Raw genomic sequence first — 19,023 nt, forward strand, 5'->3', positions numbered from 1 at the left:
ATTCATGATAGGCACAATGAGGGAAAACAATAGAACACTCAAACACTTAAAAACCATAACTGATCACATAAATTGAGAACTTGAGCATGGATGAGCATGAGAGGCTGAAATAGATGAGCATCAAGCATGAGATTACATCCTTGAGCAATGAAGAGGCTTTATAGTGGCGAGATGACATAGAAAAAGAAAGATACATCCTTTTAGTAGAGCTAGTTTGTAAGCAAGTTCTCCAATTCTCTTAAGTGTATTAAGAATGGTCTATAATACCTAAGATAAAATTTCTCTTTTTCTTTGAATTTGCAGCCCCGAAAAGGGGGTTCGATCAGCATAGTGGGCTCCTAGACACACCCAGTTTGGAGATTCCACTTCGCATCCACAGGGTTGGAGAAGTGGTACAGAGCGGAGCACCTAGGAGCAGTTCATTTTCATGATTAGTGGTAGAGACCCATGGCAAGAGCCAGATTTCAGCAGGATACTTGGCAGCCTCCTCTTCTCTTTTGGATACCTGGCAGCTTCCTCTTCTCTTTTGGATAGAGGAGACATGATGGACTGCTTGAGAGGCTAGACTACTTCTACGTTGGGGACTGCTGGGCACTACACAGAGGCACCTCTACCGAGATTCAAGTAGGTACCATGATGTCATACCACTCTCCAGTAGTACTTCACTTAGAGTAGCCCCACAGAGGTCTTCCCTAAAAGGGGGTCCGCATTCTAGAGGACCTCCTATAGGACGAGGAGATTCAGTAGGTCATGGTAGGGACATGATAGAGATTTGGCAGTAGTCAAAGATGGCACCTGTGAGGGTAGGGCTTTGTGGGTGGCTGATGCAATCCAGAGGAGCAGTGAGGAGTTGCAGGCTTATGCCTTAGGTGGAGGAGGACTCTTCAAGAGCGCGATTAGGCATTGAGGAGAGACCTCGCCTCCATAGAGCATCTTAGGGAGCAGGACCCAATATCTCAATGGCTTAGGGACAGGTTTGTGGCACTCGCCTTAAGCTTCAAGACACGGAGGTTCAGCGAATTGAGTTCTCCTATCACTCTTCCCTGGCTCGGTGGGTATATGAGGGGGACAAGATGACGAAGTAGTTTTTTCATACCACTGGGCCCCGATCGACAAGCACGTAGCTGTAGCATCTTTGAGATCTGTAGGACATCATGCACATTGACCCACAAGAGATTTTAGAACTGACCACACGTTTTTAAAGCCAGCTCTTTTAGACAAAGAGGATGACTTCAGCTGGTCTTGTAGCCTGAGAGGTAGTTTGGGATCACGTTCCGACGGTAGTTTGTCTAGGTGTACTACACCGTTCTCCAATGGGTACAAGGGGCTTATTGACTCGGACCCTAAGGCTTGGAGACTAACACATGTAGCTTGTGCCTAACATATCCTTGAACTAGGGCTCACAAGATGGCAATGTCATACCACAAAATGTTCCTATCTAGGATCTACTTTCATACATGATCTGCACTGATGATAAGCCAGTTTGTCACCATGCACCTTAGTGGAGAGGTGGGTCAATTGTACTGTGTGCCTTTCAAAACCAGCATGTCCTTTGGCTTTCTGCCCAGCTCTATTGACTTTATTTCAAATAATTTTTTTTAGCAAGAGGACTAGAGGTTGGGACCTGCTGTCTTGAATTCAAGTAGAGCTAATCATGAAACACTTGAATTGAATATTATTTTTCACATTTAGCTCAGTTCAAAGGCTATTTACGAATACATATAACTTCATGGAAAATGCCCAAAGACATCTCATAAAAAAGTGCAATTTATAACTTCAATGACTACCAATCAATTATAAACCATCAACTCCATTGTGCATACTAGGGACCACTTACTATGACAGCCCCACTAACGTCATCAGCGCCCAATAGTGGGTGTAGAACTTTGTATCAATGTATCTTGGGGCGCCAACTCCCTTTAGTAAGAAAACCTATCAAAATATTTAGTATGAGATGAATTTAACAATATGCCATGAGTAGAAATTATTCAAATTAACATGGTTGTGTTCTACACTAAAAGAGCTTCAAATATGTCTTTACACCTTGAAATTTGGGTAACATATAAAAATTTTACATTAATATGAAAGGAGATGGGTTTTCATATTTTAGTGTATTTTTTGAATTACCCCCCCCCCCCCCCATCCAAAAGACCCCCCCTTTGGGCCTCACATATTATGAAAAATATGTACAAATTGTAAAATCTTGCATTATTTTTAAGGTACATACCTTATATTTTGTGGAAGTAAAATTTTTATATTTTCCCCTTGCATATTTGAAAATTTTAAAGGAGATCCATGCATATTATATATGGACCTTGTCCCCCCATACCTTGGATTTTGGACGAGAGTAGTAACATATTACATATTGAGTTGGAGCCCCAAGCAATGTATACATGCATACATTTCTACAAAGGTAAGTGTATTGAGTTTCTATCACAGCTTTGGAGATGCAAGGCAGACTCAACCATATTGAAGGCTAGCACTTACAATATATACATTTACACCTTCATTCAATGTTACCACTTTATTAAAATTTAAGCACTCCACATGAGATTATGATGATTCATACTGCAATCCTCTATAGGCTGAGGTGCCCATCAAGTAAACTTTTAGGGGTTTACGTAGCTATTTACCACCCAAATAACTTCATGCATTTAGCTAATGAAGGTTTTTTATGCCTAACCGAAATATGAGACATCCCAACATATAACAACATAAAGAGATACAAAAGAATGTTAGTAGCAATGCGAATCAATTTTTAGAGAAACAAATTGGTTATATGTAATTCACAACAATCCTCGATCGAGGCATGTATTTCAAGTTAACGGACACTGCTACCATTGACTTACATTTAGATTTGAGATCATCCATTGCATCTGATGATGTTGAAGGACTTGTAGCTCCGCTTGAGGATGGGGGCACAAATGATTGGGATGATGGAGATGATGAAGGTAATGGACATGATGGAGACAATGGAGGTGATGATGAAGAAAATGTGGGCAATGAGGACGTTGATGATGATTTTCCAAAACCTGATAACAATGTCAAAGTAGTCAATTCACTTCTGTTTCTTCCAATAGAAGCAGAGGAGGCTTTACTTGATGAGGAAGAGGACTTTGATGTAGGGCATGAGCTACATGATGATTGATGCAAAGTACGAAGCCTTCATTCTCAACTCTTCTCAAATTTTTTACTAATCCTAACCCAACAATGCATTCTGAAAACATTTCAAAGTGCATTGTTGGGTGAGGAAGAAAGCTTTCTGTTGAGAAGCCATCTTGGCTTACACTAGGGTTTGATTCCCTTAAAGCTCAAATGTGTTCATAAAATTAAAGAAATGTTTATTCTTTTAACATTAATTTAAAAGAAACTCTATACATTGCTATTTGCACATAAAACATTTTTCAATGACATAGCTAGTACATAAAAGTAAGATTCAAGTAAGTATGAAAAATAATTTTACAATACCTATCATTATCATGCCTACATCTGACAAGCTCAACCATCTCCCTTCCGATCAACTTCCATGACCACCCATCTCCAAAATCCTTCTCTAATTGTGCCAATACTTGCTTCTTGGCATTCTCATCTTGATCCTTGCACATAAGCAAGGGTTACTAAAATCTTGTTTAGCATTGCACAAAAGTTGACACTTTAAAATACCAAATAAAATCATAAAACAAATTCAATATGTTCTTATGGCCATTTACGATGTACTTTGGGGAGGTAGATCGATACTAGATCCCCCATGCATCTAATTGATGCACACCCAATAGTGTTATGGTGGATAGCACCAGTCTTAGAATAGATAATAAGGTTGACTATTGTGCTATTCGAGATGTTCACACCACCAACAATAGTGCTAGATACCATTGAAACCAAATATTGCAAAGGAAAGACACCATCAAAACCATTTTTGATAAATCATGATTCAAAAAACCTGAAACTTAAAAAAACTCAAATCATGATTTTTGAAAAATTTTAAAAACTCTGGTCATGATTCATGAGCATTAAAACATAAAATTGAAATCCTACGGGCCAATCCTTTGGTATATCAAGCATAAGGAATACCGAATGTTGGCATAACATTTTGTGCTCTTCCTCGGCTACATACACAATTGCCGTTTCCTCTCTCTCTCTCTCTCTCTCTCTCTCTCTCTCTTTCTCTCCGTGCACGCACTTGTGTGTGTCTTGCTTCTTGTTGCATTCACTCTCTTCACATGGTAAAAGATGTCAGGCCGACTTGAGATTTAGAGAGGGCTACTAATAGCTACTGCAAGCATACTCATGTATTCTCAGGGGGGTATCCCCTTCCATTCTTGCTGCAAGTTCTCTCCCTTTTACTTCAGATTTGTGCTCCAGTTCTTTTCCTGGCTGCTTCTAATGTGGCTGCACCCCAAGATGGTTGCTACTCATGTGGTTGTATCCAAGGATAGTGTTGAAGTAGTTTCATTCTTCAAGTCAATGTTGTTTGTTTGTCATCATCCTCTCATGTGGTTTGTAGTGGGAATTGAGCTCGAATTGAGGTGTTTTGATCCTAGCGATGTAGTCTTGAAGGGATTTCTTTTCGTTCTATTTCACCTCATATAATTGATTAATCGGGCTCCACTTGTTACCATTGGGGGTGAACCCGGCTTTTCATAACCCCTCATAGGTAACTTTCTCCTCTAGGTTGAGAGCCTTATACCATTGGCCTACCTTGCCATGTAGGCTGAGGCCGAATGCATTAACCGTTTCTAGATCTTTGGGAGCACCGAATGCATCACATATTTGTTTGAATTGCTCCACGTGGGAGATTGGATCTCCTTCCCCGAGAAATTTAGTTATCAATTAGGAGATGGCATGGCATAAAAAGATGTTGTCCGTGTGCCAATCATGTACGAGTTTGCATATTTGCTAGAAGGGACTACCTAGGATTGCTTCATATCTAGGTTGCTGGGTGAAGTCCATGACCACAAATTGAATGGGGTATGTGAAACTGAACACCTTAATATTAATACCGGTGAGAACTCCCAAGGGTTCAGTGGTTCCACCATTGGTTTGCTTTGCAACACCAATTTATTATTTCAATAAAGGACTCTAAGTCTCCTCAAAACATCAAAACATACATCTTACATGCTTGCAAAGTATTTTATTGACTATCGATATCACTGATGGAATAGCAAGGGAAGCATGGAGTGAATCAATAATGAAGAGAAAACTAGTGTTTATTCAAGAATAGAAGAGCCCTTATAAGGGCAACTGATACAATGCATATGCCCAAGGGAGAGCGCCTTTAGATCCACAAATTACTCCACTGATCTCTCAATCAAGTCCATGAATCTCTCAATCACACCTAATGGAACTTTCTACCACCTAACCTGGTCACACTAACCACCATGTGGTGACACAAAAACTCACACAAACCTTGTACCCCTTGGTACACCCCATTACATCAGTTTGTCTAACATACCCCCCCACAAATTGATGACCTCACCCAAGCAGTAGTACATGGGAAGCTTCATGGATTGTTCACACCTAGTAACAACACTCATGACCACAACCTATAACTCACTCTGGTTATGGCTCTTGGTTTACAACTGGGAGGATGGACAATGACTATGCGTGGGAAATACCCATGGGTCTAAGAAGGTAATAACTCAAACATAAGACTAACAATCATTTAAGGGGGACATCCCAAGGCAGAGAACCCTTATTCTCCACACACATAAAACAACTTTAGAAGATATATGGGTCATCACCCTTATCAAGATTAACTTAAGTGGTGAAAGCTATGAGAGCTTTAACATCCTCTAGATCTTCTTCTTCTTCTTTCTCTGCTTCTTCCACAAGATTTGCTGAAAATTTCTTCTTTGCATCACACTCTTTCTCAAAATGTCTAGGCTTTCCACAAAAGTTGCACTTCATGTTGCTCTTGCTGGTAGATCCCTTGAAGTTGCCTTTGACCAAATATGCCCCATTTTTTTTGTAATCATTACTCTGTTTAATCTTCCTTTCCTCTTCCAAGAGGGATGCATTTATTTCCACCAAACTGATCTCTTGTAGATTGGTGAGGGTAGTTACAATAGTGGCATACTCCTCAGATAGACTTTTGAGCAAGATAGCAATTACAATGTCATCATCAAGATCAAACTTGATGCTACCTAACCGAGTTTAAATGGAGTTTAAATGTGAAAAGATTGATTCTCCTCCATCCTACTTCAGATCAAAGAACTTAATGAGAAAATTATACTTGGAACACTTCGCCTGTGCTCCAAAGACAATCTCAAGATGCCTCCATGCTACATGTGCAGTTTCACAACCATCAATGAGATGGATAAAGCAATCACTCAATATAAGTGCAATTATGGCTAGTGCCTTTTCATCCCTAGGTAAAATAAAGCCTCTCCTTCCCTAGTAGTTGGTTTCTTCTCTTTCCTATTAGCAATATTCTAGGTCCCCTTCTTCATGAGAATAAACTTGAGTTTGGCCTACCATGCATGAAATCCCTCTCCCTCAAACTTATCTATCTTTGTTTTGGAGGCCATAGGGAAGGTCTTACCAATACTAGCAGTGTTGAATCCCTTTACAATTATTCAAACTGAACCATCACCATATAGATGCATATTGTAAGCAAAAGATTTTGAAAAACCAAGGTCCTTTGCATAATGATATTAGTGAGGGACTTGGGTTTTGTCTTGGAGCCTAGTGACCTTCCTATTGGTCTATTTTGAAGCTCTCTTCTTCTTTATCTTCCTAATACATGGAGTATTTCTAGAACCACAAGCAGAAGGCATTTTCAACAACAACCGTCCATTAATCCAAAGTTATGAAGGAAAGGTTCTAAATACACCAAGTAGTATTTGTAGATGAATGAGACTCCCACAAGTCATATAACTGAATTCTAGTACTCAAGCACTATCGACACTGAGAGATCTTTCAGTCAAAATGGGAAGCCCCAAATTTTAATTGACTTGGTCAACCTGCAAAACTATAAGACTCCAAATTTGAACCTAGAAACAAGAAGAGATTCGATGTTGAAACTCATCCACACAAAAGTGACTTTGAGAGGGCTTTTGCAACATAAATAAAGCTCTAGTACCAGAGAACTTCCACTAGAGAGGAATTGTGCTATTTCACGCCAGGTCATCTATGAGATGCATGCCTTTCTCGACTAGTTTTTTTCTCCATTGCGCCTCAAATACTGGAGCATTTGCCTTCAAATTCAAACTGTAAATAGCTCTTGGTGTTGCCCAGCCTCCCCTAAGAGGAATTAAAGAGATATGTCTTTAGTTGGTCAAATTTGGTGAAATGGTGTGGACTACATATTGTGTCGGCACATGTAAATGAAGCGAGCATTGCCTAATTCCTCCTAGCCAGAGATTTTTTGTAGCATGCAGATGCTTGAATTCAAAGGGTGTCGCCAATGGTTCATAGATGGAAGAGAACAAGATTAAGGGGAAAACGTGGGAAGAGAGGGAAGAAAGCCTTCATTTGGGAAGAAGATCATGACATGGCACTGAAAATAAGGCCCAAGGAGGGTGAAGAAGCTATGATACCACAGATGGAACATCAAGGAAAGCATGGAGTGAATCGACAATGAAGAGAAAAGTAGTGTTTATTCAAGAGTAGAAGAGCCCTTATAAGGGCAACTGATACAATGCATGTGCCCAAGGGAGAGCACCTCCAGATCCACAAATTACTTCATTGATCTCTCAATCACATTTAATAGAACCTTCTACCACCTAACTTGGTCACACTAACCACCATGTGGTGACACACAAACTCACACAAACCTTGTATCCCTTATTACATTAATTTGTTCAACAATCACTGCACTCGGAGTGTCATTGAGGTGTTAGTATTGATAAAATCATTCATTTCCTCCTCAAGAAGATCATACCCTTCTTGAATGATGTACTCTCATCATGACCACAATACATGATGAGATCTATGTATGTCTCCTTGCACGTATCTTGACGACTAAAGATGATACTTTTCTTGAATGATGTATTCTTGATTCACGAAGTCACGAACACAATACTTGATGAGATCAGTGTATATATCCTTGCATGTATCTCAATGATCTCTCTTTCTCCATAGCTTACTGACTTCTTGCCCATTCAAATGCAGTATTCTCATAGAAGAGCCTCTCAATAGACCATGTATGTGCTACCACATTGCATTCGATCCTAGAGTCTATCAAGTTTCTCTCAAACATAGTATAGTAAAGTATCCATCCCTATTATCAAGTGGGTATCGTTCAAGGGTAGGACGCTCCATTCATCTAGAGACATTAAGTGTGTAAGGAAGGATTTGTGAATGTGTTGACAAAGTGAAAAAAAACAAAAACTAAATGTCTTTGCAAATGGAAAAAACCTCAAAAGCATGAAAGGAGTAGAGTGAGGGGGAAAAAAAGAGGGAAGAAAGAAGAGGGGCTAAATTTATGAAGGGGATGGAGGAGAGGAGAGGGGGTTTAGGAGAGATGGTGGCCGAAAGAATGGCTAGATTTAGGGGGGGATGGATGGGAGGGGATGGATGAGAGATATCAAGTCTTTGCTGCAAAGGACATAGGAGACTTAGCACATGATGAATATGATGGTGTTGATGCATTATTAGAGGATAATGCACAAGATTCATCTAATGATTCACATAATTGACTATGCAACACAAATTTGTCATGTTATACCCGTCTTGCATACTACTCATGGATTATGTTATGGTTTAAATCTAGCTTCTTGTTTACTAAAGGTTTTACACACAACTTCCATGCAATAGACTATGAAAAATTAGAATGTATCCTATCAAAGTGAGGCATGGAAACATTTGCAAGCTTGTAGATTTTGAGTTTATTGCATAAGCATTATTGATGCTCATTTTGATGTCTACTTTGGTGCTTGTTCCAACGGATATTATATTGATGCCCGCCAATTTTATTGAGAATATATCATAAATTTGCTAGTTTAATATCTTATGTGCGATAGGAGGGCGGCCCTTTTTTTATCATTTTGTATCTACTTGGAATTCTATTTTCCAGAACCTTTACACATTGGCCATATCTAGGTTCAAGTCGTAGAATTGTTCAAGGAAGAGGCACCTAAAAAAGGAAGAATATATATTTAAAACATTGCTCCTAGCACCATGAGGCAATCCAAAAAAAAAAAAATCAACACAAAAATAGACAGAGTGTGCAAGTACATGTGGCAATTGCCTCCTAGTATAATGGTAAAACGAGCGATTTTGGATGCAAACTAGATAGCAAATGATTTTTTAAAGGCGTTGGGCTATTAAAAGGCAATTTTTATAGGATGACCTCTATAAATGGCAATTTAAACACATTGCTTGAATTTTTTAAAATTATATGTGGAAATTCATGAAAGGAGTTTCAATCCTCTACTATAGCAACAAGGAGGTAGTACTATGAGGCTGTGCACACGAGCTAGTTTGTGCGTGGTTGGACTGCGCACGAGCTGCACACGGGCCGCACATTCAAGGTCCCCTTTAATGACAATCACAGTTCACACAATTTATTTTTAGGGGAGCTCTGCCATGAGGTAGCCGTTGGGTTGTATATACAAGTGTGTCTCCCCTTTGCACACCTTGCTCTGTCACGAGGGAGGTGTTGGGTGATACAAGTTTGTCCCTCCTATGGAGACAGCTAGAAAACCTGCGATCCATTGCCACTTGAAATGGGGTGGTGCAAATTGGTTGGCGCCGTTAAAAACGAAGTCCCAAATTTGAGAATGTCGATGATCATGAGAGAGGCCATAGGACGGTGGGAGGTTGCGCTACGACAGTCCATAGAGCGAGATGGAAAATTTGAATGCTTGGTGGGAAGGAAATTTGAATTCGGAGGCATGAATTTGAATCGGGAGCCGATCGGATGGTGGGAATTGGAGCGATCACGATCCGGGGAGTGGCTTCTGATTCGCGAGGAACAGGAAGCATCCCCTATATAATAATCATCAATCATCTTTCATTTTGTAGCTTCCATTTCGCTTCGCATCTCGTATATCCTTTGCATCCTCTCTTTCAGCTTGCATCCATGGCGCCCAAGTCCAAAGAACCCACCCCTGCCGTCGAGGCCGAGCAGAAGGCCCTCAAGACCAAGGCCGGCAAAAAGCCCATCAAGAAAGCTGAGAAGAAGCCTGCCAAGGAAGGTGTCCCTGCTGACAAGAAGAAGAAGAAGGCCAAGAAGTCCGTTGAGACCTACAAAATCTATATCTTCAAGGTGCTCAAGCAGGTGCACCCGGACACCGGGATCTCTTCTAAGGCCATGGGCATCATGAACTCCTTCATCAATGACATCTTTGAAAAGCTTGCTCAGGAGGCTGCTCGCCTTGCTCGTTACAACAAGAAGCCTACCATCACCTCCCGGGAGATTCAGACCGCTGTCAGGCTCATCTTGCCTGGAGAGCTTGCCAAACATGCCGTGTCGGAGGGCACCAAGGCCGTCACCAAGTTTACGAGTGCATAAATTCGTTGTCTCATCGTCGTTCTTTAGCATAACCATCTTTCTCATCGGTGTTCTTAAACACCACCTTCCTTTGAGGATGTTTGCTCTTTTTGTAGTGGTGGGTTCAATTGGTTAAAACTGCTTACACAGGTTTCCCAGTGTTTAAACGGCGTCAACAGTTCTGTACTTCGCTGTAGATTTGCTTTGTATTCGCTGTAGATTTGCTTTGTATTCCTGAAAAGCAAAGCAAGACTCGTGAGATGCAAGAATACGCGCGCTTGGCTTTCATCATGTTAAGCTGCACGGATTTGTTATGTTCGTTTCATAGTTCGTTTCATAGTTTTAACAGGCAGAATATACTGCAGAGAACTGTCGAATCTAATTGATTTATCTAGTAACGCTTGATTCGTGGATCGTGCCTTCGGGGTCCAACACACCGAGTCGTTGCTGGTAACTGCGACTTATGTCGGCGAAACAACAGACGAAGTGGATGCGATCGAAAATGTGTTGTAATTTGCAGTAATTTGTTTGGTTTCTTTTCTGGATGCGAGAATTGAATCGTATTTGGAATTTGCAAGGATCAGGTTTTTGATTCATTGCAAAGAGTCTCTAGGGAAGCAATGACTGACGCTATCGAAGATAGATTCAGCGTGCGTTCAGGGACTTGAAGCGGCATAAAAATGTTTTGTAGATTTAAACGGAGCCTTCCTACGAAATCAGAGCAGAATTTGGATTCTGTGGAGGCGGATATATTTTCATTGGTCTTTTACTCGAGCATTAAAAATGTTTGTAATTTCGTTCTCAGCATAGTTGATATAGGCGAATTTTTAGTCTAAGATGATTTACATGGAGACAGTCTTGTGTAATTTGAGGATAGAATGAGCGCAACCATAAGAACCCTAATGTTTAGCATAGGCCCAAGTGCATAACAATTCCATTTAGAATGTTTAACATGGCACAATGAAGAAGTGAAGACACACTCTTGGTGTGAGGCAATGGAAGAATTTGAGAACCAAAATTTTAGAAGCTAGTTTTATTCTTATTCTCCTTAACTTTTTCTAATTTTCCATAACGTTTTCCTTAATTTCCTAATTTTACTTTACTTTATCTTGTTTCCAAATATTCCCTTTTCCTTAATAACTTATAGTATTATATACCTTTTTCCTTTTTGTTCTTCTTGATCTCCTTCTTTCTTAAACTCTTGCCTTTGTTTGCTTGCTTATATTGTGGTTGCTTGCTTAAATTTTACCCAAGATAGTCTTCCTCTCCTCTTTTGCACACCCACATGTGCTTCTTGGTTCCTTTGTCATGTTTTTTATTGTCTCATTGACTCTTGATATGCCCACATTATGAGTTGTGCACCACTCTCCTAACTTCCCTCCTTCTCGAGTCTCCCTTCCTTGACTAATTGTCTCCCTTGACTATATAAAGCTCATTATCAACTAGCTTTGCTCTACTCCCATTTGGTTTGCTATGTTATCTTGCCCTTTCATGTCAAAGGTGAAAGCATTAATGATGGATGTTGGAATGGTATCATTTGAGGAGCTTAATGCATTGTTGCATAAATCTTTGCATGTGGTTGGATCATTGGTGAACTCATGTTTTGTATCTACATTTGGTGTGATAGTAGATGGAGTTGGATCCATGCATAAATGTGATGGTTGTGCACCACTAGAATCAAATTGACTTGATGTAGATGAGATTGCCTTGTAGTGAGGACTTATTTTCAAATTTGCCTTGTGCTAAAGGACTTACTATTGAATGTGCCTCAAGGTGAGGTCTTACCAAGAAATGTGCATGATAAAAAAGAGTGGGTTGATCCATGCTAACATGTGAAGAATTTGCATCCATACTCTCAAGACCAATGAGGCTCAAGTTTGCATCATATATAGATACATTCCCTATGGTAATAAATGGTTAAAGAGTTCTCTTTCCACTCATGAATTTTGTTTTGAGTCATGCTTGGTATATCATTAACTATGTGATATGCCCCTAACAGGAATATTAACCAATCAGCCTTTTGAGAAATGGGGCATAGATTTTATTGGCCCTATAAGCCCAACAGCTAAAGGAACAGGGCTAGATACATTATTCTAGTGACATATTATTTCACCAAATGGGTGGAGGGCTGAGCCACAAGGAAAGATGATGCACGGTCCACAACTAAGTTTTTATATGAACAAATCATCACACGGTTTGGGTGTCCCTTGGAACCGGTCAGTGCGATCGAGGAACTCATTTCTTCAATGAAACAATAGCGATCCTAACTAGTGAGTTCATATCATACATAGGAAATCTACATCGTATTATCCCAGAGCAAATGGCTTAATAGCCACAAGCTCAAACAAAACGTGCTGCACAATTATCACTTGCATAATTGAAGCCAGCCATACTGACTGGGAGCACAAGCTCATTGCAACATTATGGGCCTACCGAACATCTTACAAAGTGGCAATGAATTGCACCCCCTTCAGCTTAGCCTTCGAGGTGGAGGCAGTTATGCTGATGGAGTATGTAATTCCCAACCTTTGCATTATAGTCAAAGAAAGGCTCACCAAAAATGCTTTGGCGAAGTGCTTGATCTATCTTGAATGACTAGATGATATGAGATTGCGCGTTGCCTATTGCCTTTGAGTGGAGGGGGATCTAGCACTCAAAGAACAAGGTCCTTGTTCTTCGACCAGTGCAACCTCAAGAACAAGGACCTTGAGGAGGGGGATCTGGCACTCCTTTATAGCACCTATAACACCAAGCACAAATTTAAATATAGGGGCATGGGTCCCTACCACGTAGTGGAGATTACTTCGCAAGGCGCATGTTGAACAACTACCCTAGATGGAGTTGAGATGGATGGTTACCTTAATGGTAGCAAATTGAAAAGATTTTATGGACCGCTCATTCTACATACCCTCGAGGCCATACACAGGGAAAAGGAGCTCAAGGTTGAGGTAGCTTGGATGAAATGCCAGGCTATTGAAGAAGCCAAGATATGTGGAACACCTGGGTTTGGCTGATGAACTAACAGTAGATCTAGCTAGGTTGAGTGTCCAATTACAGGGCCTGAGTACACCCATTCGGGCACTTGTGGATCTGGGAGCAACCCATAAATTCATCTCCTACGAGATATGGGAAGCGTTAAATGTAACCCTAACCCTTAATGTTGCTTCAGTTCGGGTTATCAACAGTCAAGTTTGGGTTATGTGGACTTGAAACTAATTGCTATTTGCCAAAGGTAGAGATTCATTTTTATGTTCTTCCCATAGAGATGACCGACAAACAAATGATCTTGGGAAGGACCTGGTGCTATGCCGTAAATTGCCAAATCGATTGGAAAGGGAGAACGGCCACCCTCGCATGTGGTGAAGGACCTCCATAATTTTGCTGTGTAAGGACCATTCCACTTCCCCTACAACATGACCACCCATGAGGGACAATGAATTTTGAAACGATGGCAACTCTCGAGCTCCAGATGCCTCCAATGCCCTCTGCTCTGGTCCCCAGAAGGAAGTCCTTGCAAATGCCAATCAAAGTCCTAGCCCAATCTCAATAAAGGAAAACCCTTGCCACAAACTACTCTCCCGCCTTTACTCCCCGCGCCCAATGCCAAGAGCCCTAGCCAAAAATTCTGTGAACAACGGGTGCATGAGGCTGTCCTTTGTGCACAACACCACTCCAAAAGAGGAAGACAACCTAGAATGACCATAGCCATTAAAGACTTCCAGACCCCTCCTAGCTCAGTGCTGCTAACATAGGAAATTCCTTCAAAAAACACGCCCCAATGATGCCTATAGCCTTGCCACAGTAAGAACACATCCCAACACTCCCCAAGCAGAAGTTTCACAAGCATTGGGTTGCTACAAGGCTCTTGGAGACTCAAGGCTACTATCAAGGTGAGCGATACATTTGGATTCCGAAGCTTCCAACAACAATGCCGAAAGCACACTCTCAACTCACTGGGATTCATAGGGTAATGACATAAGAACATACGTCAACTCCGGAGGTAGTCCCACAAGAACCTACCCTCGAGCCTAGCATGATAGACTATTTTGCGTCCCCAAATATCATGATTCCACATATATTGCAACTCAATGAGAGAGTCACCAAGGTCAGGAGCAACACAACAACCTACCCCCTCTAGCAGGGCAGTTACACAAGAACCTTCCTCCAAGTCCTTGCGAGCCCCATCAAAAGTCATCGTAACACATAGGCCTACTTCTCCCATCAAAGAAAAGGTCGCGGTACCACAAGAACTTGCCCTCGCTATGCGTACAATCACATAAGAACCCGCACGCCTTGTTTTGAGATAGGCTTCCATAGCTACCTGCCTCTTTCCATACTGTCTCCTAGCCCATCATTTGGATGTCCTCAACCTCGTCCTCCTCCATAAACTCATTTGTTACCCACTTATCTTCTTTATTTACCATGGATCTTGAGAATGAATTCTTTGAATTCGAAAGGGAACTCGGCCTCCACCACCCAAATCAATCCTTTTGAATCCCAAAGCACGCCCTCAGGGTCGATCAGAATGCCATCGAACATCCCAATAGTAGTCGACTTACAAACAAAAGAGGAGATCTTAACTCAACAAATCTCTCAAACACCACTCATTAGCGGCTGCAACCCCTCCCTCCTAATCATCCAGGAAGCACACTCCCAGCTCCAACATAGGGGGAGTACAAGGTCTTAAGGTCACTAACGCACTCCCCGCTTAGGGAAGCATGGCTCCAACATCTTAACGACTGCGTGATCCATTCTAAGTATGTGTACCAAGTGCTCAAGAATCTTAAGGACTGCGTGATCCATTCTAAGTATGTGTACCAAGCGCTCAAGAATCTTGAGGTATAAGCATCCCTGGTGATGACAGGTCTCAAGCCAGTTGTGGACCGCTTGCGATGCCACCTCAACATGAAGCTGCTCGGGGAGTTCATCGGCACAAATAATTCCAATTCACACAGTGCTGTACTCCGTAATGCAATAGGGATCCCCCACTTCCACCACCTCAATGTGGACATGGTGCACTCTCCTCCCAATCATTGTAGAAAAATATACCCACAAGAAGAATCTGAACGAGCCCCTTGGCAAGATGTGCAACTACGATAGGAAGAAGAGCAAGGGTCGTATCCACTTCTCTGAACTGACGGTGCCCAAGCTAGATAAATCAACACGAGTGCTTCAGTGGTTGAACCAAGTTAAGCACATAGACCAGCATTAGTCAATAGTGCCGAACATCCTTGCGAGGCTGGTAGAGTTGCAGGTCACCAACTGGGTAGACTATTTCTGCACGTAGATGAGGGAACACTTGAAGACACATGGTAATATCCTGGGCAAACCAATGCTATAGATGCCCATACTTTAGCATATGTTGGAGTAGCAACAACCACTTGGATGTGGGATGGCTGACAAGGAATCCACGGGAGATGTTCCAATAGAAGAAGAGCCAGTTGTGGCCACCCTCAAAAGGCTCGGAATCGCGATCTGAGTGCTACCCCCTCCAGCTGTTCTACTCAATAGCCGCTTGACAGTCAATTGCAATAGCAATACAAAGACTTCCAAGTGTGGGAATTCTTGAGGAGAAAACAACACCTCAAGGCCTCCACCCAATAATCTAAAGGTAAGGCAACCATCCAGGACCCCATTGATGAGGAAAGTTTCCATGGGGATGATACTATAAATATTGGCCTCCACCCCTAGGCAACAAGCATTCCCCCCACCCCTCTTCTCCCCAGGACCACTACCCTAGTATAGTCTCTTCCTCTTCTCCATGGGCTGGGCTCATAGAAGCCCTACATTTTTGCAGCACACCTGAGTATTAAGCACCTGGAGGCCATAGTGACATGGTGGCCGCATAGCTATCACAGGCAGACCACATGGAGCTCCAACTACTAGATGCAATGGTCCAACTACCTCAGGTATTGTGCACAATTTTGTAGTAGAGGCAAGAGCACGTCTCCCAACTATTCTCCTCTTTATTACAAGCACAAGTCAAGGCCCACGATAGCCACACCCTCATGGTTGCACAAGCTACTGGGCAAACTGCCCTCGACAGAGTAAAGGAGTACTGGGCAAAGGTAAAGGAGATGAAGGTCACTCTTACCATGCTTAAAGATGAGATCTCCACCATCTCTAGTTAAAACCATGATAGACCAGCTAGACAAGCCAAAATCAAGCCTCCATACAATGGAAGAATGATGGCCATCAAGCTGAGGCAAAGTACACGAGGCTCAAGGAGGGGGACCGACAACAGATACAAAAACTTCAAGATCTCCTCGCATAGGAGCGATCCCTCACTGTTACCATGGAAGCAGACAACGAGCAACTTTGCACCTCTGGCCACCCATAGGAATCCATGCTGGAAGACAGAGAGCAGCAAGAGTTCACGATGTATAGGGAGGTCTCCACACAACTTGCCACCTACACCCTAGCCCCATGCACCATCCCCCAAACACTTGAGATGCACTTTGACACATGCTGTGCCCAAAACCTCATCTTCCACATAGATCTCACCACCTCTCTCCCACCCAACACACTCCATACCATCCTCCATTGCAATCCTGACCACTGTTGCCCCATTTTAGCTATGTCTTACTTCTCCCTAGAACTACATCCTGCCAGACTATCTCCATCTGCCCCTTTGATCTTCAAACCTTAGCAACCCACCCCACACTCCTAAACTTCCATGTGGTGTGTCGAGTAATCCACTGAGTCCACCAATCATTTACAGGATGCTGACGTGATGTAGTAGCCAAGCCCATGGGTATGTACTCCTAAAAGCATACAAGCCAACATTGACTGGATGCAAACTTATGACCGAAGAGCTTCCATAGTTCAAACTCATGGGCACTTAGTTGCATATCGCTCCATAGCCTACCAGCCCCTCGGTATCATCATTTTGTCCTATTGAGTGCTACAAGCTCTCCACCAGGACTCAAACTCATGTAGCATATCCCAAAGTTGTAACTGAGGAGGAGGGTCAAGAGCCATCTCCATCTTCAACCCTACTGCCCCCCTTCACCCATTATTGACCCTGATTCCAAACAACCCCCAAATCCCATCCACCCTCCTTAACAATCTGCCAATCTCGTTTTCCCTCCCCTTCCCCACACAAACCAACCCGAATACTCCTCTCATGCTTCCAACACTAGCACTGCACAACACGGGACTTCCCAATCCATCTCCTCCAATGCTCCTGTCGACCTCCCAAACAAAGCTCTCAATACACTACGGTGGCCAAAAAATTTTGTCCACATGCCCATCGACCTATCACCAGTAGGGAATGCAGAGGAGGATCCCATGCCAAATGTCGATAATGATGTCTGTGTTGAGATATCGAGCTCCACTTGTGATATGCCAGGGTGACCGTTGTGCATTTATGTCACCGACTTATTAGCTGTAGATGCGGTTGGTACACCGCCCATGAATAATAGCTGGATGACAATTATCTTTATGTACTCTAGTTAGTGGCTCAGTTAGTATGCCACCTTAGTTAGCTGAGTTTGGTTTGAGACCCACATATAGGGTTCACCTATTCTTTTGTACTTAGAGTTCTTTTGGCTTTCACAACTAAGAAGAGAAAAACTGTTTTGAGCCTCTACCTTTGTGTATATTCCCCATTGTGTATGTGAGAAAGTTGCAAGTGAGACTCCTTCCTTCTCTCTCACTCTCTTCACATGGTATCAAAACTCGGTTCGTGGTAAGGAGCTCAAGAAAGAAATCCAAGTTCACGGTGTCCTAGTAAGAGGATCAGTGTTGATTCCCTTTTTTTTGAGTTTGGGAGCAAATCTCTACAGGTAGCACAGCCGGAAAGTGCAAGAATGCACTGTCTCAGATTGGGATGCCCTTCGCGGTTTGGCAAAAGGGAAGTATATGCAAAATTATTTTTTTAATTCGAGGCCATTTTGGGGCCCGTTTTGGTGGTGGAAGTTTTTTGCAGGCACTCAGGAGAGTGCCCTGTTTTTGCTGTGCGACCACTGTTCTGCACGTTGGTGAAAAGTTATTGCAGAAATTACATCATATGCCTATGCGTAGAGATATTGGGAGTGACATAATCATTCTTATTGCCTATTGATGCATAATCGTCACTAGGAAGTGACTATGTGGTCAAATACCACTTTCGTCAGTTTTGCAGATTTGCCCTTGTGAGGCAGAAGTTGTGTTTTTTTGCAGTGACAATATTTTGCAGTGTTCTGTAATGGCGTTTGATGGTCTTTCATAGATTGTCATTGAAAATCTTGACAAGAACAACTTCCAAGCATGGAAGTTTAGAATGACGAATTTCCTTAAGGGAAAAGGCTATTGGGAGTTCATTACTGGAGCTGAATAAGAACCAGTTATTCCTAATGTTCCCAATCAACAGGAGTTGCAGGCATTTAAAGGCTGGCATGAGAGAGCCAAAAAAGTTATGTACTGGCTATCTATCAATATTTCAGATTCTATGATTGTGCATATTTAGGATGCAAGCACGCCGAAGGAGGCATGGGATACTTTGACAAAAATGTATAGCACAAATATGCAAGCCAGGAAAATGCAGCTCAAGCAAGAGTTGCATAATGTGCAGAGAGAAAATATGAGCATCAATGACTACCACATGA

At 42.1% G+C, this 19,023-nt stretch overlaps 1 protein-coding gene across 1 annotated transcript; it reads left to right on the forward strand.

The window, feature by feature from the left end:
* The first annotated feature begins 9,985 nt into the window (after nt 1-9,985).
* LOC147883106 (histone H2B.11-like) lies at nt 9,986-10,605 on the forward strand. Its single transcript, XM_087399278.1, has one exon. It carries the CDS (start codon nt 10,025-10,027, stop codon nt 10,454-10,456), a length of 432 nt encoding a protein of 143 aa, XP_087255404.1. The 5' UTR covers nt 9,986-10,024; the 3' UTR covers nt 10,457-10,605.
* Nucleotides 10,606-19,023: the final 8,418 nt, after the last annotated feature.

Source organism: Dipteris shenzhenensis, chromosome 28, assembly GCF_047967505.1.
Source record: "Dipteris shenzhenensis isolate YYH24624 ecotype China chromosome 28, Dip_SZ_1.0, whole genome shotgun sequence".
In the NCBI taxonomy this organism is placed as follows: domain Eukaryota; kingdom Viridiplantae; phylum Streptophyta; class Polypodiopsida; order Gleicheniales; family Dipteridaceae; genus Dipteris; species Dipteris shenzhenensis.

Excerpts from the sequence above, each read along its gene's own strand:
- LOC147883106 (XM_087399278.1), top strand. The coding sequence starts at position 10,025 with ATGGCGCCCAAGTCCAAAGAACCCACCCCTGCCGTCGAGGCCGAGCAG.